At 32.6% G+C, this 26,840-nt stretch overlaps 2 protein-coding genes across 12 annotated transcripts in view; both read left to right on the forward strand.

Annotated features, from left to right (window-relative positions):
• The window catches only part of LOC127698610 (mitochondrial import inner membrane translocase subunit TIM50-C-like), a 323,025-nt gene extending 301,823 nt beyond the window's left edge, over window positions 1–21,202 (forward strand). For 2 of the 6 annotated variants that reach the window (XR_007980904.1, XR_007980908.1), the window contains exon 11: window positions 20,975–21,202. The gene's annotated coding sequence lies outside the window, so the exon portion shown is untranslated. Of the gene's footprint in view, window positions 1–9,109; window positions 10,521–17,828; window positions 19,229–19,903 lie in introns of those variants that run through there. The other 4 variants (XR_007980901.1, XR_007980902.1, XR_007980903.1 and 1 more) reach the window with 4 other exon arrangements.
• On the forward strand, window positions 1,799–22,830 carry LOC127698616 (serine/arginine-rich splicing factor 6-like). 6 transcript variants are annotated; one of them, XM_052202165.1, is made up of 10 exons: window positions 1,799–1,885; window positions 3,104–3,236; window positions 4,177–4,247; window positions 4,622–4,732; window positions 7,826–7,864; window positions 11,008–11,043; window positions 12,568–12,637; window positions 15,460–15,533; window positions 16,035–16,166; window positions 22,279–22,830. In XM_052202165.1, the coding sequence occupies exons 2-10, from the start codon at window positions 3,114–3,116 to the stop codon at window positions 22,490–22,492; spliced, it is 870 nt and encodes a 289-aa protein (XP_052058125.1). In that variant the 5' UTR covers window positions 1,799–1,885; window positions 3,104–3,113; the 3' UTR covers window positions 22,493–22,830. The 6 variants fall into 6 exon arrangements, with proteins under 6 accessions (XP_052058125.1, XP_052058124.1, XP_052058127.1 ...); XM_052202164.1 differs by lacking the exon at window positions 4,622–4,732 and adding an exon at window positions 4,771–4,887; XM_052202167.1 differs by lacking the exon at window positions 11,008–11,043.
• Window positions 22,831–26,840: the final 4,010 nt, after the last annotated feature.

Here is a 26,840-nt window from a genome sequence, read left to right on the forward strand (position 1 = left end):
CTATTACAGGCGTGGTATCAATATGAAGCAACGACTAACTGGAGATATCAATTGAACCAGCTTTTGATGCATTTTCCTCAATAAATTACGCCTGACAGTAAGACACTTAACTATTTGCACGTTAAATTCAAATAACATTGTCGTATCTGTAGATAGTTTAGAGATACATAATTTGTGGTTTCAAATTAACTTTAAATAATGAGATTATAAACATACATTGTAAGCAGTAATATAATATAGTACAGTAGTAATGATATACAATCTTCACATACATGTTTACATAATAATCGATTTTTGTAATTATCTTTATTTGCTGCCTTGGAATAAACATATCTATCCAAAATAATAGACTGATCATTCTATACCCATGTATTGTGACATGACAGTCTAGGTGCTCGTACAAAATAATATAGAGATATATGTCGGGTTTTTTTTGCAACTAATTTTATTATTTCATTATTCCCAACCGGTAGCCAGTTTTCAATTTTGTGCTGGGACCAACAGATCTTGATCAAATCATCATTCTGATTAAAATCCGATCTTAAGTCACTTTACTCCCTTAACACATGAGGCTCAGTCTTCTTTTTTGTCTACTGTGCTATAATCTGGATAATGCGCAGCTAGGGTTTGCATTAACTACCTCAAATATACAGTACAGTTTAGATGTACTCTTATCTTTAGGGGCGGATCCAGGATTTTACATTATATATTTTCCAATCAAAGGTGGGTGTAGGCCCTCTTCGCCCCCTTTTTGTTCTCAATGGAATTTATTACTTCTTTTTAAGTGACTATTTTGGGATCGAATTTGATGAGGGGTAAAGAGTGAAAAGTGAAACATTTTTTTGTTTTGTTTACTTTGCACTATAAATCTAAGTTCATCTCCCCTCGATTAATCTTCCTCTGAGCATATTCTTGAGAGAAAGAAAAGATATTAATATATACTCAATAACCCTTTCATTTATGATTTGTCATACGCCGATTTAAAAGAAAATCAATTGGACTAAAACTGTAGGAGGTCACGGTGGATTATACGCCAATAAGGCAGCAATCAAACAACCAAAAACCACCTAATATTGAAATAAGAAGATGTGGTATGATTGCCAATGGGACAACTCTCCACTAGAGACCAATTGACACAGAAGTGAACAACTAAAGGTCACCGTACGGCCTTCAACAATGAGCAAAACCTATACCGCATAGTCATTTTTAATATATTTTTTTTCTGATGTTCTCAACAGATTTCTTATGTCACACAAATGTATAATAATCAGAAATTCATCAGAGGGAATAATTGCATAATTGATGTATGTGTTTTGTCTATTGTTTGTTATAAGTCGCAAAATTGCTGTCTCTTTTTTGTTTTATTTTTTTTTTCTATCTTTTCATGTATTTCAGCAGGGACAGTCTATACTAACATAGACTGTCCCTGATTTCAGCGATGATCCTTTTGTACTGGATTATATACTGAATAAAATTAGTTAGTTAGTGAATTAGTTATTAAAAAAATTGAAAATTTTAAATTTATAGTTGTCTCAGATCAAACGGAGCAAAGTAAAAGATCGGATTTTAATTAGATTGTACAAGAAGAAAAATTGACTAAGTTCCCTATACCAGAGACATATATGTATTATATGTCTCTGCCTATACATACACAATATGAGCATAAATAACGTTACCATAGCCCATACCTTAAAATTGCAATCGGAAATTTTCGGCTTATTCCGAGAAAAAGTAAAATATTTTTCGTGTAATTGAAAATGGAAACCCCGAATTTGATGCGTTTTATTTCTAGTCTCTAAAACTCTTTAAATCACAGTCGGTTCAACGTATTTTAGGTTTAAGCTCTTATACGACACTGAAAATGTTGTAAAGATTTCTAGGAGACGTAAGCACCCTTCTCATTTTATAAGTTAAATAATATGGTAAAGAATGCTCGTAGCATTAATTTCTACTTGTGCAGCAATTACTAGAATGTTTATGAACTAGTTGTTATTATTATTTACATCCTTAAATTCGTTTTTGTTATCAAACCAAGATGGCAAACCCCAAAATATTATCTAGCGTCGGTCACTTCTTATACTTTTCCTCTTTTCTACACTATAGTCTAACACTGATTTATGACTGCTTTGTTATTTTTGAAATAAAGTAACAGTCTATTCATTTTTTAAATCACAAATATTTTCTACATTTTTGGTAACGGGTCGTTTCGCCCCTATTTCTGTATCGTTACGTCGAAGGTACCAATTCTGGCTTTAACTCGACGGGAGAGAGAGAGCGCCTAAATTTGACGACGTTGGAGAGCTGTTTTGAAGCTCTCAACTGACTTGGCGCACACTATGTCTTCTTTCAGATGGTTCCAATGAATCACAGTCTTGACAAAGAATGAGTTCTTAAATTGCTCAGTTTTACAGTTTGTTGACAATGTTGTTTCAATTGCCTTTGAGTTGTTCTTAACCGAGTTGTTAACTTTATTAGTGCTTTCAAAGTCTACAAAGCGTATAGGCTTGCTGATCCTTTTGGTGTTGCTTTTCACCAAAAATTTGTAGGGTTTGATAGCTGGGACCAAACCCTCAACCACTTTGTACAGAAATACCAGTCTTTGGCTTGTTCTTCTGGACTGCAGGTTATAAAGTTCCAGTACGGTAAGCATTTTGGTGACCGATCCTTCCAGGGATTTTCCAAACCTCATTTTGTGTCCGATTTTTGGCCCTATTCCCAAAGAGAAATATGCTCTTTTTTTCCCCAATATTCAGCTCTCAAATTCCCAATTGTATAAAGACATCGTTAAGAGATTTTGTTGGTATCGTATCATGTTTTTTTTTAACAAATCTCTAGAATCTTGTTTGCAATTCATGCAGTTCCTTTTAAGAATGCAGGATTTTGCACCTAATTTTTCAAAATTTGCTTAGCGGCATGTCCTCAAGCCCACCTTCCAAGTTGCACATGGCTGATGCTGTTTGCCCTCCATTTAAGCAGACTAATATATTTTCCCCAAAGCCAACATTTCACTAACTTTTATTCCCAATTGCATGGGCCCTGTGCCCCTTCCCCTAAACACTAGGAAAATCACTGAAAAATACATTTGTATCTTGTTCTTTTTCAGACAATTCAAAATGGGAACAAGAGTATATATTGGGAGACTGTCATATCATGCACGAGAAAAAGATGTTGAAAGATTTTTTAAAGGCTATGGAAAAATAAGAGATGTCATGTTGAAAAATGGTTATGGTTTTGTTGTAAGTTGTATTTACAGTAAAACATATTGTAGTACATAAATTTTAATGCATGCAATATTAATTCCAAAGTGAAGTAATTATATTATTATTACATGGATGTGTTTGCATGTACTTTATCATTAAATTAGGGCCTGTTAAAATGCAGTAAGATTTAATTAAAAAAAAAATTCTTCTTAATTTGTATTTCTAAAATTATAAGCCTGTTGCAGTTCCAGAATGTATTAGATAAAGGCAACAGTAGTATACTGCTTTTCGAAACTCATAAATCGATAGAGATAAAAACAAAACCGGGTTACAAACTAAAACTGAGGGAAACGCATCAGAACAGAAGTTAGTAATTGGATTGCTTTAAATTGTAGCTTAATGCAATCGCCACTTAAGGTAAAGGTAACACGGATAAGGTCTTTTCTAACAGATTTTTCATACATCTTATGTGACTTTACTTCTCATGAACTGATGCAGTTTGGGAAGAATTTTGGCTGATGTAATCATATTTTAGTAATGATCATCTAAACAGTTCCATAACTGTCAGTAAATGTCTCAGGGAAGCAGACATACTGACAAAGTAGTCAGTCTCATATAAAATTTAGTGCTGAAAAACTTCAAAATTGTAGTTATGAAATTCCAAGAGCTGCTAGGTAAACACCTTCCTTTATGTTAGAATCCTCTTTGAATGAGGGACATAGGAAGAGAAAAATAATGAAAATTTCCTTGGCAGAATGCCAGTGAAATCGAATGATTTGTGGCACATTAACAGGTAAGACTTAGAGTTATTGGCCTGAGACCATACATATTAAGCTCTTTCAACAAATCACCATGGAATAAAGTAATATTGTAAATTTCTTAGTTTAGGTTGGTTAGGCAATGGGAGGTTTGGATCTAAAATTCCATGGCTAATGATTTTTATAAATGATAAACATTTTGCATATATTCTTTCCAGGAATTCGAAGACTACAGGGATGCAGATGATGCTGTATATGAATTAAATGGGAAAGATTTGTGTGGAGAAAGGTATTCAGATGCTCAATTTATGAATTGCTAATAACGTAAAATGTTTTTTTTTTTTACCTTGAGAAAAGGCAGTTTGCAAATTTCAATGTGTATAATTGGTAATTTTATAATTTTAAATCCAAAAATTGTAAAATCATAACTTATTTATTTAATTAATTTAGATATAGTTTTCATTCGATTGGAAATTATTGATTACCTTTAAGGCAAAACTTATGTTAATCCTTAGTTGAAATCACTTTTATATAAATGATCATGTACTTAAAAAAAAGACAGATAAAAATAGTATTTTTTCCTACAAAACTCTCAGCAGAATTGTTTCTTAAAAAGGAAAGAAAGAAGATAATATATGAATATGTATTGTTTGATTTTTACAGAATAAGTTTAGAACATGCTCGTGGCACCTCGCGAAATAGGAACAGTAACTATTCACGTGAAAGGGATTATGGGAACTCTGGGAATTCAAGGCGACCTTCATGGATGACAAAGTAAGGGCCAAATTTATTTTAGATTTATATTGTTTCAGATGTACTGTTGAGCATGCTCGTGGAGCTCCCCGAGGTGATGATAGACGTGATGGTGGTAGAGATAGGGGGTTTAGGGACTATCCTCCACCGCGTAGTCGACGAGGAGGAAGAGATAAGTAAGACAAAATTCAGTGCTGCATGACAATCAGAAATCTGTTGTATTTAACGGTTGGACAAACTTCATCAACCAATGCTTTGTCTTTAATTCCTATACCTTATGACTAAAGAAGTTTTTTAATCCACAAAGTGTTTCATTGTAATACTAGTTCAAGGCAATGTATTTTAGATGAAAACAATAAAAATTGGGTTTAAGTACTGTAAATTCAGAAATTATTGCATGCATTTATTACTGCGATTTGTAAATAATTGACATAAGTGTGAGTTTAATATTGGGATACTCATCAAGTCGCATTATTCGCATAAATAAAAACCTCGCAATAATTTCTGAATTTACAGTATAACATTCAGAATACCTCTTCTACCACCAAAGCAGTGAACAATTAATGTTTAGAGAAATAGTAATTTGGATCAGCTTACCTTGGGAGAGCATTTTTTTGTACAGTCACTTGCAATGTTGAAGCATTAATTTTAACAGTATGCTACTTCTAATTTCTGTTAGGTCTTCATTGAGTTCTCTGTATTATAACATGATAAAGGATGAGTAAGTTTCTAACATCCCTGAATATTTTTATATACTGTGTATAGCAGTGTTCTCCCCAGGATTTTTGGATAGCACCAGGGTATGCGTGTGGACTTCTTGGTGAAATATTTCATGCAATCAGTTGTGTCGCGTCGTGTCGCTTAGCTCTTAGACTAGTTACTGTAGTTTTTATGTCTCTTGTTTTGTTTCAACACTGTGGTACTGTGTTATGTAGACATTGATTCAGAAAATTATTGGTAAAAAAAAAGTAAATAAAAAAACAGTTTGTATACTTTAATATTTTTTTAAAATAAATACTGTAAATTCAGAAATTATTGCGTGCATTTATTATTGCGATTTTGTCATTTTAGCGATATTGAGAAAAATCCTGTTTAATTCATATAAAAAATTTCAAAGTGCGTGTTTAAATTATTGCGATTATAACCCTGTCGCATTTTTCGCAATAATAAAAACATCGCAATAATTTCTGAATTTACAGTAATGATTCATAATTAAATATTCATCTGAATTTAAAGTAATTAAATCTTTTATAAAATCCAAAATCAATAAAAATAAAATATCATTCAAAAGAGAACAAAAATGTTCAATTTAAAAAACTTTCTAGTTTCTAGAAAAAAAGGTTGTTGTATGTGAAAGGATTCCTGTCATAAGAAGATATAAAATTAACAAGAACAATTTCAAATATTGTTTTATTATTTGAACCAGTTTCTATCTTAGATTTTAATAAAAAGAAATTTTTCATAAATTTTAGAACATTTTGCCATAGACTTCATGTAAATATTAACCTTTCTTGTCTTTGGTGATAATCAAACATAGATACAGACTTAATACTGCCCTAAAATCTAAATCTTTATTTGTCATGAACCATTTAAAAAGAATTCCTAAATCTATAAATTTATCTTTGGTCTATAGATCTATAAGTAACCATATTCAATGTCAACAACTAAGTCTCCCTATTTTCCCGCCTAAATGACAGGAAGTAGATATAAATAGATTTAACATGTGCTTATGGATGAAATTTGCAAGATTACTTCTGTTATTCATTAATTATGGATATAGATATCCAGTTTGAAGGTACAGTCATGCATTTTATTTATAAAATATAATAGATTGCAATTTATTGTAAATAAACTTGAATATTCTACGTGAACTGTTAAACTGGGTCATGTGATATGTACATACAGATACTACAGTTTGAAACCCGACTATCATGCAATAACTATGTCATAATTAAAGATAATATTATATTGGCCATGGTTTAATCAGAGACATATAATACTATAATATAAGAATTGGGAAATGTATAGTTGTCCATTATACGTAATGAGCCACCATTATGATGTTCAAAAAATGTACCTATCGGGTCAAGACACTGTTTGTGTACAAAGTATTTGCCAACTTGTCACAGGTCAGTGCTTGGGTGGAGAGTGAAGCCATAAAATAGTTATCTGTGATCATAAAGTTATGAACTCTTGATTAAAACACAAAATAATCTTGTTACAAGTGTTAATTACATCAATAAAATCCAATCAACAAGGTTAACCTCATAAGGTAAATCAACCACGTGGTGTAAACAATCTGTGTTGAACTGTTCAAATTTCACCTGGAATTTTATACCGCACGGAAAAGATTTAACAAGTCGTTCAAAACTTTACCGATTTACGATTTTTTAACTGAAAATTTTAGCACCACAGAGAAAAATTATACATCGTGGTAAGAACGATACCACCACGGTAAAAAATTATACATCGCGGGCCCGCGGTCCTTTAAGGGCCTGGGGAGAACACTGTGTATAGGTTGTATATGTATATATATTGTCCTACATTTGCTTGAAATATAAACTGACACTAGACATTAAGAAGGTGAAAATCAATCAATCTTATCACTTGTTTATGTTGAGGTCATATAGTATGTACATGTAGGATGTGCATAAATTGTCCACAATTCTTCAAGGCAAAGCATTTTGTTGATGATGTTAAAAAATTATATTTTATATTGTAGTGAAAAACACCATTTTAATGAGATTCTAATCAATTAAAATACTAGAGATTTCATGACATGTCAGCTGAGATTTCATTAATTTCACTTTTACTAAAAGACAAAGTACCATACTCGAAACATGAATTTTAAATACAAGACTAAAACATTTTTGGAAAAAAATCTGATTTTACAACATAATAAAGTCTTAAGCAGGAAAATATTTTCAGATACTGCAAGATCTTGACTAATATTCCATGTTTTTTGAAGAAGGAAAAAAAGAAACTAATAGAATGTAGTATAAAACTACATATTTTCAAAGATACAATGTATAACAAGTGTAAAAGATTGCCTTTAATCTTAAGTGTTAGTGAATAATGTGGTATTATCTGACAATGACTTCTTTTGAATTATAGTAATAGAAGGGGCTTTGGACAGAACAACAGTGCTGACAGGTACAGTATTATATATTTTACATAGAAAATTATTGGCTCTTGTAAGCAGATTCCTTATTGTTAGTCCTTTTGTTTGTCTTTTTTTTTTGTATTTCTGTTGTTAAATATGGTGGGACCTCTCAGCACTGTTGGTTATTGATTTATATATCTATCCATCCATCAGGGCTGATCAGTTTATCCATGGAAGTACCTATCAATGGATATCTACTCAGAAGCATCATGATGTGAAAAAATAATGAACATTGTGTGCATTAATAAAACTGTCCTCAATTAAGGATACAGAATGATGTTTAGATGTTGAAGATGCAAATTGATGTTTAATATGTTCCCAAATTGGTGTATCAAAATGATGATTCCTAAGATGAGGTAGCAACATGATGATTAAGATGTTCCCGTGTTAATATAGCTAATGATGTTAAGATGTTCCCAAGTTGATGTAGCAAATGAAGTAAGGATGTTCTCATGTCGATGTAGCAAATGATGTTAAGATGTTCCCAAGTTGATGTAGAAAATGAAGTTAAAATGTTCCCACATTGATGTAGCTAAATGATGCTTCAGATGTTCAAGATTAAAAGAACCTGTCAGTTTCTTGGTAAAAACTTTAATGAGGGTAGTTTCTGATCAGCTTTATACTGTTAACATGAAAATGTAAACCTCAATCTTAAAAGCTTCTGAATGATTTTCTAAAATGAAATGGACGACTTTTATCGGCATGAAAAATAATGTTTCACTTAAAATGACATGCATCGTGTTGAGATTTAGCTTTATGATAATGATTATGTTTTGATGATGATTTGAAATCTAAATGGAAAAAAGATGTTTAAATATATTGATTGAATCGGTTTTGGATCATAAAAAAAAGGCAAATATTTGACTATAATCTATATTTTATAGTTTAGAGAAAAAGATGGAACATGTATATCAAATTTTTATACGACCGCAAAAAAATTTTTGTGGTCGTATATTGGTATGACGTTGGCGTCGTCGTCGTCGTCCGTCATCGTCGTCGTCGTCCGAAGACACATTGGTTTTCGCACTCTAACTTTAGTTTAAGTGTATGGATCTTTATGAAATTTTACCACAAGGTTCAATACCACAAAAAGAAGGTTGGGATTGATTTTGGGGGTTATGGTAATAACAGTAAAGGAATTAGGGGCCAAAAAGGGGCCAAAAATAAGCATTTTTGTAACTTCCAGACATAACTTGTGTGTTAGTGTATGGATCTCTCTGACATTGTACCACAAGGTTCCATATCACTAAAGGAATGCTGGGATTGATTTTGGGGGTAATTGCCTCCAAATTTTAGGAATTAGGGGCCAAAAAAGGGGCAAAAAACAAGCATTTTTCTAGTTTCATGACAATAACTTGTGTGTAAGTGTATGGATCTTTCTGAAATTGTACTACAAGGTTCCATATCACAAAGGGAAAGCTGGGTTTGAGTTTGGGGGTAATTGCCCTAAACGTTTAGGAATTTGGGGCCAAAAAGGGGCCAAAAAACACATTTTTTTCTAGTTTCCAGACAATAACTTGTGTTCAAGTGTATGGATCTCTCTGAAATTGTACTGCAAGGTACCATACCACAAAGGGAAGGCTGGGATTGAGTTTGGGGGTGATGAATCATAATGGGGGTTCAAAAAATTTTGGGGGGGGATTTATTTTTTTTTCCTTTTTTTTCTTTTTTTCCTTTTTTGTTTCTTTTAAAATTTTTCATTTTAAGTTGGTTATTTCTGATTTATATTAAAAATCAAATAATAATGATATGGTAGGAGATACACACCAAACAGGATATGTAAATTATTATATAATAAGTATTGTGCAATAGCAAGAAATCTTCAATTGCACAGTATTGCGCAATAGCAAGAAATCTTCAATTGCACAGTATTGCGCAATAGCAAGAAATATCCAATAGCACAATATTGCGCAATAGCAAGAAATTGTCAATTGTACAGTATTGCGCAATAGCAAGAAATATTTAATAGCACAGGATTGTGCAAAAGAAGATACTTCCTATAAATTGCTTATTTCTTGACCAATTTCAATGGGGTTTTATTCTTGATTTCATGGGGTTCTTTAATATGCTGAATCTAACCGTGTATTTAGTTTTTGGATTTTGGGCCCCGTTTTTAAATTGGTCCACATTGAGGTCCAAAGGGTCCAAAATTAAACTTTGTTTGATTTCATCAAAAATTGAATTATTGGGGTTCTTTGATATGCCGAATCTAACTGTGTATTTAGATTCTTAAATTTTGGTTCCTTTTTCAAATTGGTCTACATTAAGGTCCAAAGGGTCCAAAATTAAACTTAGTTTGATTTTAACAAAAATTGAATTCTTAGGGTTCTTTGATATGCTGAATCTAAACATGTATTTAGATTTTTGATTATGGGCCCAGTTTTCAAGTTGGTCCAAATCGGGGTCCAAAATTAAACTTTGTTTGATTTCAACAAAAATTGAATATATGGGGTTCTTTGATATGCTGAATCTAACCATGTATTTAGATTTTTGATTTTTGGGCCCCGTTATCAACTTTGTCCACATTGAGGTCAAAAGGGTCCAAAATTAAACTTTGTTTGATTTCATCAAAAATTGAATTCTTGGGGTTCTTTGATATGCTGAATCTAACCATGTATTTAGATTTTGGATATTGGACCATAATAGGTGAATGTCCAATTTAAAATTTTTAAGTTCTTAGACCACATTCAATCTGTGTTAGAAACCTATGCTGTGTCAAATATTTAATCACAATCCAAATCCAAAGCTGTATCAAGCTTGAATGTTGTGTCCATACTTCCCCCAACTGTTCAGGGTTCGACCTCTGCGGTCGTATCAAGCTGCGCCCTGCGGAGCATTTTATTATCAATTGAAATAGTTAAAAAATTTCTTATTCACAATTTTCACTTTTATTATAAAATTTATTACCATACTGAGATAATGAGATTCATGAATATAAGATAAAAGACTAAAATATTTTAGGAAAAATATGCTTTTCAATATAAATAAATTGGTGCAGGGAACCAGCTATTCAAAAATGTAAAAGTGCATAGTTTTATACTACAAATTTTCATAGACTTATTCAAGTTTACATTAAGTCTTAATGCATAATTTGGTATCATCTGACAATGAATTTTTTGAATTATAATTATAGAAGGGGCTATGGACAGAACAACAATAGTGCTGAAAGGTACAGTATTATATATGTTGCATAGAAAATGCCTTGATTTTCAAATTCCTTAATGTTAGTTTTGTTTGGTTTGATTTCTTGTTGATTCTGTTATTTAAGATGGTTGGACCTCTCAGCACTGTTAAGTTTTGATTAATATATCTATCCATCGGTCAGGGTTCATCAGTTTATCCATGGAAGTACTGATGAATGGATATCTCCTCAGAAGCATGATGTTGTGAAAAAAAACCAATATTAAAACATTTAGTGTATAAATGAAACTGTCCTCAATTGGGGATACAGAATGATGATTCCTTAGTTAAATTAGCAACATGACGATTTAGATGTTCCTTTGTTGACGTTGCTAATGACAATTAAGATGATCCTTTGTTGATGATGCAAATGACGATTAAGATGTTCCTTTATTGATGTTGCAAATGAAGTTAAGATGTTCCCATGTTGATGTAACTAAATGATGCTTCGGACGTTCAAGATATAAGAACCTGTCAGTTTCTTGGTAAAAATATAATTAAGGTAGATTAACATGCAATAAACCTGGATCTATACAGTTTTATACCAGTAATAAAATGAAAGCATCTGAAGGATATTTGCAATAAAAATTAAAGGCAGTTGTAGAATTAATAAATAAATAATGTTTTACTATAAATAATTTTCTATCAAGTCTTGGAATCTGTGACTCTTTTCACAAAAAATCTTAAGAGTAGAAATACTTTTAAGTCATACATTTCAGGAAAACTTAAAATTAATTTTAATTGTAAGATTTTTTGTGAAAAGAGTCGCAGCCTATTAATAGGTATTGTACTTGATGAAAATTAAAAATCTGAATTTTAAAAAAATGCTTAAATAAATATTTCAACCATAAAATATGCAAAGTAATTGAAATTGTAAGAGCAAGACATGCCAGGTGATCTTCATTGGAAGAAGTGACATTTTCTTTTAAACATTGAAGTCATGAGTTGTATTGACAGATTTGCAGGATGTGGGTCTGTATTTCAGTATAATTCACAATTGCTGAAACTAATGGACTCTGGGTAATATTTTCAAAAGCAAACATGATTGGTGTACAACATCCTAAACAATTGATATTGGAATAACCATTAGTTTTTTTTTGTATGAACATAGAATTTACCAATAAATTATTTAGATTCTAAAATTTTGAATTTTTATAGCCTGAATTCTAACTTCATATTGTTCTAAAAATATAGTGTGGCCTAAATATTTCATTATATTCAGATTTAAACCATTCCATTATTCAGTTTTTTCTACATATAATTTGCTTAATCTATTAAAGCTACCAGATTATTAAAATCAAAACAAAAATATCATGCACAGATATATAGAATTAGTTAATATTAAAATTTGTGGAATCCAAAGAAGCAAAAGTAATTGGAAGTGCATTGATTAATCATGATAGATTTAACAACAAAAATAGGGTGAGAGGAACATTAATATTATGGACAATGTTTAACTGCATGCTAGAGTTAATGTTTTTAGCAAAGAAGTATAGTATTTATTCTTTTACAGGTATGGACCACCTACAAGAACGGAGTACAGATTAATTGTAGAAAACCTTTCTTCAAGAGTTAGTTGGCAGGTATGTATCTTATATCTTTAAAAAAATACTTGATGTTTATCCTTATTTATGTTATCTATGCTCTGGTTTTATTTACTCTCAATAGATTTTACAGTCTAAAGAAAAATTATGAAGATACTAGACCTTAGTCGTTGCTAAAAAAAATCAAACTTGTTTTGCTCTTTATTTATATAATGAACCAAGACAGAAACTAATAAATCATTAATGTTCAACACAAAATTGAACACCTTTTCACTTGCTGTATATTCCTTTTAACTTCAGCACAAATAAGACACAAAAAATATTCTAACTAAATGATATTAAAAATAGCCGTTATTTTTAGAGGGTATTTTATCAGTCTTTTGAACTTCATTTCATAAATTTTTTTGTCACATTGTTTTCTTTCATTCAATTGGAAGAAATACAGATTTCATTTATTTACAATATTTTAAAGGAATATACAGATTGTGACATTTTACATATTTATGTTTCATACCTAAATAGTATTGTCTTCTCTCATAAGCGCCCTCAAAGGTGAGGTGGCAGGAGCATGATGAAGGACGAAGAGTCTAATCACAGCTTCCTCCCCAAAAGTGCCACAAGGAATGGCTACTTCAATGTGATTCACTCTTGTTCTTGCTTATGATGTGTTGACTGTGAGACGAGGGGGTCTAGCTAGCTTGATGTTCATCCTTCAGAAGACAAAGAGGGTCCTACACTGATGGGAAAGTCACGCTTTACATGACTAGCATGGTCAATCTTTGGAAAACAAAAAATGTGATGAATGCCTGTCGGCTAAAGCTATCCATACATCCGGATTGGATAGTTCTTGCTATCTTCCCATGTTCAGAAAAAGGGTAGAATACTGCTGCAATGTAATGATGAAATAAACAGAAGTACACTTGAAGTCCTGATGCTCTCTCTAGCAAGGGTTCATTAATCTCTCAGGCGATGTCAGTTTCTATTCAGTAGAGGTAATTCTGTTATAAAATTATAAACATCTATTTAATGTATGAAGAGTACACTGAAATAGTAAAGTTAAAAACTATTGGATTTTCAAACCAGGTGTTAATAATACCAGTAATGATTTAAAATGTTGAAACCAAGGGTCCGGAAACGGTCATATTTGCCAGTCATGTCCTAAGATGAAACTATTTGTCCTAAACGAGTAATTGGGATTTAGGACAAATTTTATTTTTTACAGAAGTAATTTCGGTCATTTCATTGACTCAATGTTTGAAATCGGATTTCTTAATCGCCATTTTGCACTTGTGATCACTTGTTTTTGTTTATAATCCCTTTCCTGTAATAAAACTGCCACTACAGTAGTTTGATAATCCTGAGGGCCCTCCTAATATCTATATCAATGCCTCCGGGAAACATTGGCTAATGATCGCTAATCACTTTTTACCTGTGGTTTTAATTCACACCTGACAGTGATCACAAGCTCAGAATAATGTCTTTAAAACATTAAAGTTCCCTGACAAGTGCATTCATTATTTATTTACTTTTCATCAACTTAGACAGTTATCAATTCTGATTTAAAAATTAAATCTAAATTTACGAAGAAAAAAGTATTTTTTCATGAGTTACACATGTGCTTTATTTACTATGTAATACGCATGCCTGAAATTGTCTTCAGCAAATTTAATATTTAATCGTAAAATCATTTAAATGCAAATTGATTTCATGCTAAATTAAACGAGTGCAACTATTATCTGTTATATTCAAACATTTTTAAAGGTAATAAAATAAAAAAAGCCATAAAAAGCCGGTGATTTCCTGTCAATTTGATAAACAAAACAAATCCCGAAAATGAATCCGGAATTATTCGTACTTTAAAATATCGCAAACTTCAGGTTTTAACTTTTGTCAAATCGAAAGAAACGTAAGCAATGTAAATCATTTCAATTTTAGACTGTTGCATTCCCTAAACTGTCCTTCATGGTAATGGTAAGACATTTACTTAGTAAATGCGATGAAACAGCAATACAAGTTCGTCATGTTCGTTGTTGCTATGAATATAGTCAAGTTGATATCGACAATTTGAAAAGGGGCACCAACTTTTCAAACATCTCAAAATGACCGAAATTGTCTGGAAAAATTTCCGGATCCTTGGTTGAAACATTTTAAAGAATTATCAATAATATCATGGCTAAAAGATGTACAAAACATGAAAGAAAGTAGAGGCATGTGTTTGTAAGGCTTTTTAGTGTACAGATGTTTATCAATGTCATGGATTGATAGATTTTTGTTTCCTTTATAGCCAGAGGCAAATATTTTCAATGTAATGGATGTTTTTATTAAATTTGGACAATTTGTGATTTGGAACCTATTTAAAAGTTGTGTAATATGTCAAATTCTAAAAAAAAAAAAAATAATATGCAGTAATATAACAATTAGTTTCCATAAATTATAAAAAAAAAAAGTATTATTAAAGTGTCAATTGTAATTATTATTGTTATTTTTGTGATTCTGAACATTTTTCAAATCAGCCTTAAAACTTGTCCTGCATTTTACAGTTTTTTACATAAAATTGTATGTGCCTTACAACCACAAGTATATGAATTGATACCATAAATTTGGCCTTCCATGAGAGCTTTGAATTCAACACATACCAAAAATATTCTATTAATATAGTTGTTCCCATTCCCCAATATGCAGTCAGGATGCTTGCAAGTTTCTCTTTACAGTGATAGCTTGATAAAACCAGAAATAATTTCAAGAACAAGGTATAAATGTAGGCATGGTAGGTAGGTAGGTATAATGCAAAGTAATGTGGAAATTAAAAAGTTAAATTTTGTAAGTAAATATGTAACTTTTTTTTACTCTTTACTTAAAAGGATTTGAAAGACTACATGAGACAGGCAGGAGAAGTCACATATGCTGATGCCCACAAACAGCATAAAAATGAAGGGTAAGTCCATACAATTTGATTACTAGATGCATAATGTTGATTTATTTATTACTTTGCAATGGATTTCTTGGTTAGAACATTTTGCCGACAAGGTGACCTAATTTGTGGTTTAATAATTTGCTCCTGGTAATTAAAGAAGTGGTTTCTTAATCAACCAAATTCATCAATGAATACACTGTATCTGACAACTTGAGCTGTATGCTTTATTTAAGGATCAATACTTGACCACTATCTGTAAACCAACATGTATTCCATTGTTTTTTTTTTAACTTAAACAAAAAAATGTCATCAGTCTTCTGAAGTTTTTGTGGAGGGCTAACCTACCTACCTTTTAGTTAGTGTTTATTGGTGCATCAATGTATATCACTCTCATAAAAGACATCCTGCAAGTAAATTGAAATGAAAAATAAGGAATGCATGTACAACTATAATTCATGTGAAACAATGACATTTGAAAAGGGTTCTAGGGAATTGTTTAGTAGATATGCAATTCTTTTGCAGTGTTGTTGAATTTTCCTCATACTCGGATATGAAGGCAGCTTTGGATAAATTAGACAATACAGAAATTAATGGTAGAAAAATCAAGTTGGTAGAAGACAGACCAAAAAGTAGTAGTAGAAGCAGTAGGAGGAGGTTTGTACATCTAACATTGAAAAAAATACTTGAAATTACATCTATTATGATAGTTTGATACGTCTAATTTTGAATTAGTATAGAAATATTCCAAAAATGTTAAATGTTCCACTGAGCTATACACCATAGCAAAACAAAAAACATAGATCTATAAGACATTGCATACACACACACATCATATACAACCGTATACAAATGGTAAATAGCTGAGCACTTCTACACAGAACTGATTAAATATAAAAGGAGAAGATGTATGATTGCCAATGAGACAGCTCTCCACAAGAGACCAAATGGCATGAATTTAACAACTATAAGTCACCGTTTGGCCTTCAACAATGAGCAAAACCCATACTGCATAGTCAACTCTAAAAGGCCCCGAAAAGACAAATGTAAAAACAATTCAAATGAGAAAACTAACAGCCTGATTTATGTACAAAACAATGAACAAAAAAAATATGATATACAGCAACAAACGACAACCACTGAATGACAGGCTCCTGACTTGGGACAGGCTCATACAGAATGTGTTGGGGTTAAACTGGTTTGCTGCCACAAACACACCCCCTAACCTGAGACAGTCATGTAACAGAACAACAGAAGAACAAACTATAAAAATCACTTAAAGCATGAATTTGTGACAAAGCAGAAGCACAGAAAAATTAAAATTTGACATTAAGATATATCCAGTAATACTGGAAATGATTATTTGGCACCAACATGTGAGGAAATAATAGGTTTGTGCTCCTACTTGAAATTATGGCTGTTGACGCTTATCAAACATGACTTTAAAAAAATGCTTTAAAAGGCCTACTGCATCAAAACTTATAGCAACTGATAAAGCTTTAAGGTAATTTTTTTATACGACCAACTGATAAAGCTTTAAGGTAATTTTTTTATACGACCGCAAAAAAATTTTTGTGGTCGTATATTGGTATGACGACGGCGTCGTCCGGCATCGTCCGAAGACACATTGGTTTTCGCACTCTAACTTTAGTTTAAGTGAATGGATCTCTATGAAATTTTACCACAAGGTACAATACCACAAAAGGAAGGTTGGGATTGATTTTGGGGGTTATGGTACCAACAGTAAAGGAATTAGGGGCCAAAAATAAGCATTTTTGTAACTTCCAGACATAACTTGTGTGTTAGTGTATGGATCTCTCTGACATTGTACCACGAGGTTCCATATCACAAAAGGAATGCTGAGATTGATTTTGAGGGTAATTGCCTCAAAATTTTAGGAATTAGGGGCCAAAAAAGGGCAAAAAACAAGCATTTTTCTAGTTTCATGACAATAACTTGTGTGTAAGTGTATGGATCTTTCTGAAATTGTACTACAAGGTTCCATATCATAAAGGGAAAGCTGGAATTGAGTTTGGGGGTAATTGCCGAAACGTTTAGGAATTGGGGGCCAAAAAGGGGCCAAAAAAAAGCATTTTTCTAGTTTCCAGACAATAACTTGTGTTCAAGAGTATGGATCTCTCTGAAATTGTACTGCAAGGTACCATACCACAAAGGGAAGGCTGAGATAGATGATGGGGGTAATTGCCTCAATATTTTAGGAAGTAGGGGCCAAAAAGGGGCAAAAAACAAGCATTTTTCTAGTTTCAGGACAATAACTTGTGTGTAAGTGTATAGATCTTTCTGAAATTGTACTACAAGGTTCCATATCACAAAGGGAAAGCTGGGTTTGAGTTTGGGGGTAATTGCCCTAAACGTTTAGGAATTTGGGGCCAAAAAGGGGCCAAGAAACACATTTTTCTAGTTTCCAGACAATAACTTGTGTTCAAGTGTATGGATCTCTCTAAAATTGTACTGCAAGGTACCATACCACAAAGGGAAGGCTGGGATTGAGTTTGGGTGTGAAGAATCATAAGGGGGTTCAAAAAATTTGGGGGGAGGGATTTTTTTTTTTTTCCTTTTTTTTTTCATTTAAAATTTTCCATTTTTATACGCCCGTTTACGGGACGTATTATGGTATACCGTTGTCTGTCCGTCCGTCCGTCGTCAACATGTCGGACATTAACTCAAAAACGCTTTAACCAATTTGCTTAAAACTTTGGTGAATTGTTTATATCTATTGACGTGAGCTCCCTTTCGTTTTTTATAAATTTTAGATTTTACGTTTCCGAGTTATGGGGTTTTATTCATTAAAAAAAGGGGGATTTTCCAGTTTTCGGACAATAACTCAAGAATGCTTTCACCAACTTGCAAGAAATTTTGGTTAATTGTTTATATCTATTGACATAGCTCCCTTTGGATTTTTATAAATTTTAGATTTTACGTTTCCGAGTTATGGGGTTTTATTCATAAAAAAAAGGGGGATTTTCCAGTTTTCGGACCATAACTCAAAAATGCTTTCAGCAGTTCTCATGAAACTTTGATGAATTGTTGATATCTATTGATGTAAGCTCCCTTAAGAATTTTATAAATTTTGATTTTACATTTCCGAATTATGGGGTTTATTCATTAAAAAAGGGGGGATTTTCCAGTTTTCAGACAAAAACTCAAAAATGCTTTCAGCAATTCGTATGAAACTTTGGTGAACTGTTTATATCTATTGATGTAAGCTCCCTTTAGAATTTTATAAATTTTATTTGTTTATAGTCTGACAACAGATTTACTAAGTATTGCGCAACAGCACAGTGTATTGCACAACAGCAAGAAATCTTTAATTGAATATAAATTCAATTCATATAACCAACTTCAAGTTCTTTGACTACATTTATTCAGAAACCTATAATAGATGTATGTCAAATATTTAGTTACAATCCAAATTCAGACCTGTATCAAGCTTGAATATTGTGTCCATTTTTGCCCCAACTGTTCAGGGTTAGACCTCTGCGGGCGTATCCAGCTGCGCTCAGCGAAGCAGTTTATTAGTTGGATATTTCTGATTTATATTTAAAAGCAAATAATAATGATATGGTAGGAGATACACACCAAACAGGATGTGTAAATTATTATATAAGTATTGTGCAATAGCAAGAAATTTTCAATTGCACAGTATTGCACAATAGCAAGAAATCTTCAATTGCACAGTATTGCGCAATAGCAAGAAATTACCATTGCACAGTATTGCGCAATAGCAAGAAATATCCAATAGCACAATATTGCGCAATAGCAAGAAATTGTCAATTGTACAGTATTGCGCAATAGCAAGAAATATTTAATTGCACAGTATTGTGCAAAAGAAGATACTTTGTATAAATTGCTTATTTCTTGACCAATTTCAATGGGGTTTTATTCTTGAATTCTTGGGGTTCTTTAATATGCTGAATCTAACCGTGTATTTAGTTTTTGGATTTTGGGCCCCATTTTTAAATTGGTCCACATTGAGGTCCAAAGGGTCCAAAATTAAACTTTGTTTGATTTCATCAAAAATTGAATTATTGGGGTTCTTTGATATGCCGATTCTAACCGTGTATTTAGATTCTTAATTTTTGGTTCCGTTTTCAAATTGGTCTACATTAAGGTCCAAAGGGTCCAAAATTAAACTTAGTTTGATTTTAACAAAAATTGAATTCTTAGGGTTCTTTGATATGCTGAATCTAAACATGTATTTAGATTTTTGATTATGGGCCCAGTTTTCAAGTTGGTCTAAATCGGGGTCCAAAATTAAACTTTGTTTGATTTCAACAAAAATTGAATATATTGGGTTCTTTGATATGCTGAATGTAACCATGTATTTAGATTTTTGATTTTTGGGCCCCTTTATCAACTTTGTCCACATTGAGGTCGAAAGGGTCCAAAATTAAACTTTGTTTGATTTCATCAAAAATTGAATTCTTGGGGTTCTTTGATATGCTGAATCTAACCATGTATTTAGATTTTGGATATTGGACCATAATAGGTGAATGTCCAATTTAAAAATTTTAAGTTCTTAGACCACATTCATTCTGTGTCAGAAACCTATGCTGTGTCAAATATTTAATCACAATCCAAATGCAAAGCTGTATCAAGCTTGAATGTTGTGTCCATACTTGCCCCAACTGTTCAGGGTTCGACCTCTGCGGTCGTATTAGCTGCGGCCTGCGGAGCATTTTATTTTAGATTGTCAAGTGACAAATACAGATTTTTGATTAATATTATCATTTACATGACGCCTTCAGTTTCTATTTCATTGTTCAAGCTATAAGTCATCCTGTTGGTAGCTGTATTATTCAGGTTTTTAATACGACCTCAAAAAATCATATATTGCTATCATGTCGTCTTCCGAAGACATTTGTTTTCCAGACAATAACTTTAGTTTAAGTGTATGGATCTCTATGAAATTTACTGAAAAGGTTCAATACCACAAAAGGAAGGTTGGGATTGTTTTTTGGGGTGATGGTCCCAACCGTTTAGGAATTGGGGGCCAAAAAGGGGCCCAAAACAAGCATTCTAGTTTCAGGACAATAACTTGTCTATAAGTATTTTGATAGCTCTGAAATTGTACCACAAGGTTCAAACCACAGGTAGAAGGTTGGGATACATTTTGGGAGTAATTGCCTAAACTGTTCAGGAATTAGGGTTCAAAAAAGATTTTTATACGACCGCTTGTATATTGGTATGACGTTGGTGTCGTCGTCTTCGTCCGAGGACACATGGGTTTTCGCACTCTAACTTTAGTTAAAGTGAATGGAACTCTATGAATTTTTACCATAAGGTTCAATACCACAAAAGGAAGGTTGGGATTGATTTTGGGGGTTATGGTACCAACAGTTGAGGAATTAGGGGCCAAAAAGGAGCCAAAAATAAGCATTTTTGTAACTTCCAGACATAACTTGTGTATTAGAGTATGGATCTCTATGAAATTGTACTACAAGGTTCCATATCACAAAGGGAAAGCAGGGTTTGAGTTTGGGGGTAATTGCCCTAAATGTTTAGGAATAAGGGGCCAAAAAACAAGCATTTTTCTAGTTTCCAGACAATAACTTGTGTTCAAGTATATGGATCTCTCTGAAATTGTACTGCAAGGTACTATATCACAAAGGGAAGGCTGGGATTGAGTTTGGAGGTGATGAATCATAAGGGGGTTCAAAAAATTGGGGGGGGGGGGTCTTTAAAATTTTCCATTTAAAATTGGTTATTTCTGATTTATATATAAAAGCAAATAATAATGATATGGTTTGAATAGGTAAATTAAAATTTTTTAAGTTCTTAGACCATATTCATCCTGTGTCAGAAACCTATGCTGTGTCATATTTAATCACAATCCAAATTCAGTGCTGTATCAAGCTTGAATTTTGTGTCCATACTTGCCCCAACTGTTCAGAGTTCGACCTCTGCAGTCGTATCAAGCTGCACCCAGCGGAGCATTTTATTTTGGAAAGGAAAGGGGTCGGGTCAATTTTTTTTCCCTCAAGATTTTAGAAATTGTCAATTTTCCAAAGAAAAATTAGGGGTAACAATTTATTTTGCTAATTCTTTGTATATAGTCTGAAAACAGATTTATTAAGTATTGCGCAACGGCACAGTGTATTGCACAACAGCAAGAAATCTTCAATTGAATATTAATTCAAATCATATAACCAATATCAAGTTCTTTGACTAGATTTATTCTGTGTCAGAAACCTATAATGTGTCAAATATTTAATAACAATCCAAATTCAGACCTGTATCAAGCTTGAATATTGTGTCCATATTTGTCCCAACTGTTCAGAATTGGACCTCTGCGGTCGTATCCAGCTGCGCTTGGCGAAGCAGTTTATTGATTGTATGTAACAATTTTAAGACATTGCATCGATAGGTTAAAATAATGGGGGGTTACCTAAATCCAAATTTTCGGCACACCATCAATATAGGCTTTCTGAACTATGTTTTGCTTGTACGTCTTTTATATTTGTAGTAGTTTGTTGTTGGCAGATGACCAGTATTTTTGATGAATCTGGTCATCTTTTTTATGGTTTACACAAGATATAGTGAAGTACACATTGCTATAAAATATTTAATGAATTAAGTATTCAAACCAGTGAAAATGATGACCGTCTTTCGGGTCTGAAATTACTGAAGACAATCATACCCAATGTGTAATGATTCACTTGTTACTCATTTTGACTTAAAAGTATTCTCACAAATTTAATATGTTGCCTGTGAGTAAAGAGTTAACCACAGATTCAATTTATTTAAGATCAAGATCTCCAAGTAGAAGCAGATCCAGGTCGAGAGGAAGAAGGTCAAGAAGTGGAAGCAGAAGTCGGAGCAGGAGTCGTAGTAGGAGTAAAAGTTCAAGAAGCAGAAGTCGTAGTAGAAGTAGAAGTAAATCCAGAAGTCCCAGTGTAGACCGTAAAGAGGCTTCAAAGTCACGATCAAAATCCCCAGAAGAGAATGGAGATAAAGATTGAAATTTAGGACTTGTTTTATCATCTTGATATTTTCATCATTCACCCATAAATGCCATAAAACTATATGAACAAGTGTGAATTATTTAGTGCACAAGGTATTGGTAGTCAATGCCATAATACAGCATTTGCTAGATGAATGCTGCTGTGTCTAATGTAATAATGTATATGGATAAATGTTCAGACAGCTTCTGCAGCATGATATATGACAAACCATTCTTTTTACTTTTAATGTTGAATTTTTTAAGGCAATGATAAAAGGGAGAAATCATTGTAAATATCTTCTATATTTTGTAATACTGTATTGATCATGTGTAAATAAATGTCATTCAAAATGTTAATTCTCCTGAAGAAAATATAAAAAAATTTGCAAACTTTATAAGGTGCATATCAATTACAGTGTTGCTCCACCTGTTTTATCTATCCATTAGTTTGGAAGAATAACCTCTCCTGCATGGTTTGATTAAATGGGTCCTGCCAATTAATTTGTGGAAGGCCTCTAGCAATGAGTTTGTGCTTGCATTTGTCAACCACAACTTGTTTCTGCTCTCTTACTTTCAAAAAACCTTAAGGTAATGTAACTTGGCATGATTATTCATCCCTTCTAGAAGGTTTGTCTTGTACAAGGAAGACTACATTGAAATTCATGGTCGAGAACCTATTGTCACCCTTTGCATGTGTACACACAAATTACTCTCCAGTTAACACCTCAGAGATTAGGAATGAATAAATGGTGCATCAGTAAATTAGTTATTTTTTTGTTATAAACATTTTTAAAAGAATACTCCTAAAAACTTGTTTGAGTGTTTGCATCACAATTTCCTTATTTAATTGATAGGGCCCTCTGTGATGATTTCCATCACAATTCTCTACCGGTAGTTATAATGGTACTCTATACACTAGACAGATATATAGATGTGCATTCATCACAATCTGGCTCAGCGTGTCAGTCTAGTACAAAGCTCGGCTAAATTTCATATTACATTAACATGTTCTCATCCAGAATATGCATATTAATTTGCCGCTGGTTGTTAAGCAGCCATCTATCATCATCATCATTATCACAAGTTTTAATTCAAATTGACATTCATATTATGTAGAAGAGAAGTATCATTAGCTCTTGGATGATAAGATGAATTTAAGTGAAATAGTGTGTAACAAAATGATATAAAGATTTGCCTGTTGGATTATACTTTTGTTCTGACATTTTTAGCTCACCTGACCTGAAAGGTCAAGTGAGCTTTTCTCATCACTTTGCGTCCGTCGTCCGTAAACTTTTACAAAAATCTTCTCCTCTGAAACTACTGGGCCAAATTTGACCAAACTTGGCCACAATCATTATTGGGGTATCTAGTTTAAAAAATGTGTCCAATGACCCCGCCCGCAAACCAAGATGGCCGACATGGCTAAAAATAGAACATAGGGGTAAAATGTAGATTTTGGCTTATATCTCTGAAACCAAAGCATTTAGAGCAAATCTGACATGGGGTAAAATTGTTTATCAGGTCAAGATCTATCTGCCCTGAAATTTTCAGATGAATCGGACAACCCGTTGTTGGGTTGCTGCCCCTGAATTGGTAATTTTAAGGAAATTTTGCAGTTTTTATACGCCCGTTTACGGGACGTATTATGGTATACCGTTGTCCGTCTGTCCGTCCGTCTGTCTGTCCGTCTGTCCGTCGTCAACATGTCGGACATTAACTCAAGAATGCTTTAACCAATTTGCATAAAACTTTGGTGAATTGTTTATATCTATTGACGTGAGCTCCCTTTCGTTTTTTATAAAATTTAGATTTTACGTTTCCGAGTTATGGGGTTTTATTCATTAAAAAAAGGGGGATTTTCCAGTTTTCGGACAATAAGTCAAGAATGCTTTCACCAACTTGCAAGAAATTGTGGTGAATTGTTTATATCTATTAACATGAGCTCTCTTTTGATTTTTATAAATTTTAGATTTTACATTTCCGAGTTACAGGGTTTTATCCATAAAAAAAAGGGGGGATTTTTCAGTTTTCGGACAAAAACTCAAAAATGCTTTCAGCAATTCTTATGAAACTTTGGTGAATTGTTTGTATGTATTGATGTAAACTCTCTTTAGAATTTTATAAATTTTACATTTAACATTTCTGAGTTATGGGGTTTTATTCATTAAAAAAAGGGTGATTTTCCAGTTTTCAGACAATAACTCAAAAATGCTGTCACCAATTCTTATGAAACTTTGGTGAATTGTTTATATCTATTGATGTAAGCTCCCTTTTTATTTTCATAAATTTCTAATATGGCATTGAGAATTAATTGAACTTTATTTGTTTATAGTCTTGACAACAGATTTACTAAGTGTTGCACAACAGCAAGAAATTTTTAATTGAATATAAATTCAATTCATATAACCAATTTAAGTTCTTTGAATACATTTATTCAGAAACCTATAATATGTCAAATATTTAATTACAATCCAAATTCAGACCTGAATCAAGCTTGAATATTGTGTCCATTTCTGCCCCAACTGTTCAGGGTCGGACCTCTGCGGGCGTATCTAGCTTCGCTCAGCGAAGCAGTTTATTGGTTATTATCTTGAATATTATTATAGATAGAGGTAAACTGTAAACAGCAATAATGTTCAGCAAAGTAAGATCTACAAATAAGTCAACTTGACCAAAATGGTCAGTTGACCCCTTAAGGAGTTATTGCCCTTTATAGTCAATTTTTAACCATTTTTCGTAAATTTTTGTAATCTTTTACAAAAATCTTCTCTGAAACTACTAAGACAAATTTAACCAAACTTGTCCACAATCATCATTAGGGTATCTAGTTTAAAAAATGTGTCCAATGACCCCGCCCGCGAACCAAGATGGCCGACATGGCTAAAAAATAGTACATAGGGTAAAATGCAGTTTTTGGCTCATATCTCTGAAACCAAAGCATTTAGAGCAAATCTGATGAGTATAAAATTGTTCATTAGGTCAAGATCTATCTGCCCTGAAATTTTCAGACCAATCAGGCAACCCGTTGTTGGGTTGCTGCCCCTGAATTGGTAATTTTAAGGAAATTTTTCCGTTTTTGGTTATTATCTTGAATATTATTATAGATAGAGATAAACTGTAAACAGCAATAATGTTCAGCAAAGTAAGATCTACAAATAAGGCAACATGACCAAAATTGTCAATTGACCCCTTAAGGAGTTATTGCCCTTTATAGTCAATTTTTTACAACTTTCATAAATTTTGTAAATTTTTGTTAATTTTTAAAAGTATTTTCCACTGTAACTACCGGGCCAAGTTCATTATAGATAGAGATAATAGTAAGGAGCAAGAATATTCAGTAAAGTAAGATCTACAAACACATCACCATCACCAAAACACAATTTTGTCATGAATCCATCTGTGTCCTTTGTTTAATATGCACATAGACCAAGGTGAGCGACACAGGCTCTTTAGAGCCTCTAGTTAATCTTGTTTTTTTGATTTAGCAAGGGTATTCCTTCTTCAGTTGTGAACGTCAGAGGTTAAATACCTATGCAGACAATAATATGGTCAGTTTTCACTCTGGGATATGAAGAGGACCATTTTTCAAAGTCAATGTCTCTACACCAGGAAAAAAAAATTTTAAAAATGCTTTTTTGGATTGTTTCATTTAATAGTATTATAAGTAGCCTTCTCCTCCGAGTTATAGTTATACATTTTAATAATGATATCCAATGAATCCTCAAACCAAATATGGCTGGCATTACGGTAAAGAAAAATCTATTACACATTATGTCAATTTAGTTCTAATTATGAATGAAAGATATTTGATAAAGATCAATGAGGCAGCCACAATAAGAGAGAACATAGAACCATCAACAATAGACAAATGTCAGACTATCAAAGATCTGCCACGAAACAATTTATCAAGTGCAAAAAACTTGGATATAGCAAAATACAACTGGCAAGGTTCTTGACTTGGAACAGACAGGTATTAAACTACATGTATATTAAAACTTGAGATCTCAACCCTCCCACTTTTAATCTTTATAATCAGTGCTTTTATTGTACCCTGCTCGAGGAATGGCTTTATTGCGTCCACCTAGTAGATCCGTTTTAACAAATATTTTAATGTGAGTACTTCTGATCTGTGGTACACCTGCTTCCTGTTTGCTGATACTTTGAATTTTTCAATATTTTGAATGAACTTAAATTTTTTGACTTGCCTTGAAGTTGAAAAAGGGAGATTTAGTTGTGTTGCTTCTTGGGTTGGCGACGACAATATTTGGTCACTATGGGGAACCACTTGTGGTAGGTCAATTATATTTGGTATTCAGTTTAATAAGCATTGGCATTTTTTATTTCCATAGATTTTATTTGGGCCTGCA

The sequence above is a fragment of the Mytilus californianus genome, unplaced genomic scaffold (genome assembly GCF_021869535.1).
Source record: "Mytilus californianus isolate M0D057914Y unplaced genomic scaffold, xbMytCali1.0.p SCAF_4, whole genome shotgun sequence".
Classification (NCBI taxonomy): domain Eukaryota; kingdom Metazoa; phylum Mollusca; class Bivalvia; order Mytilida; family Mytilidae; genus Mytilus; species Mytilus californianus.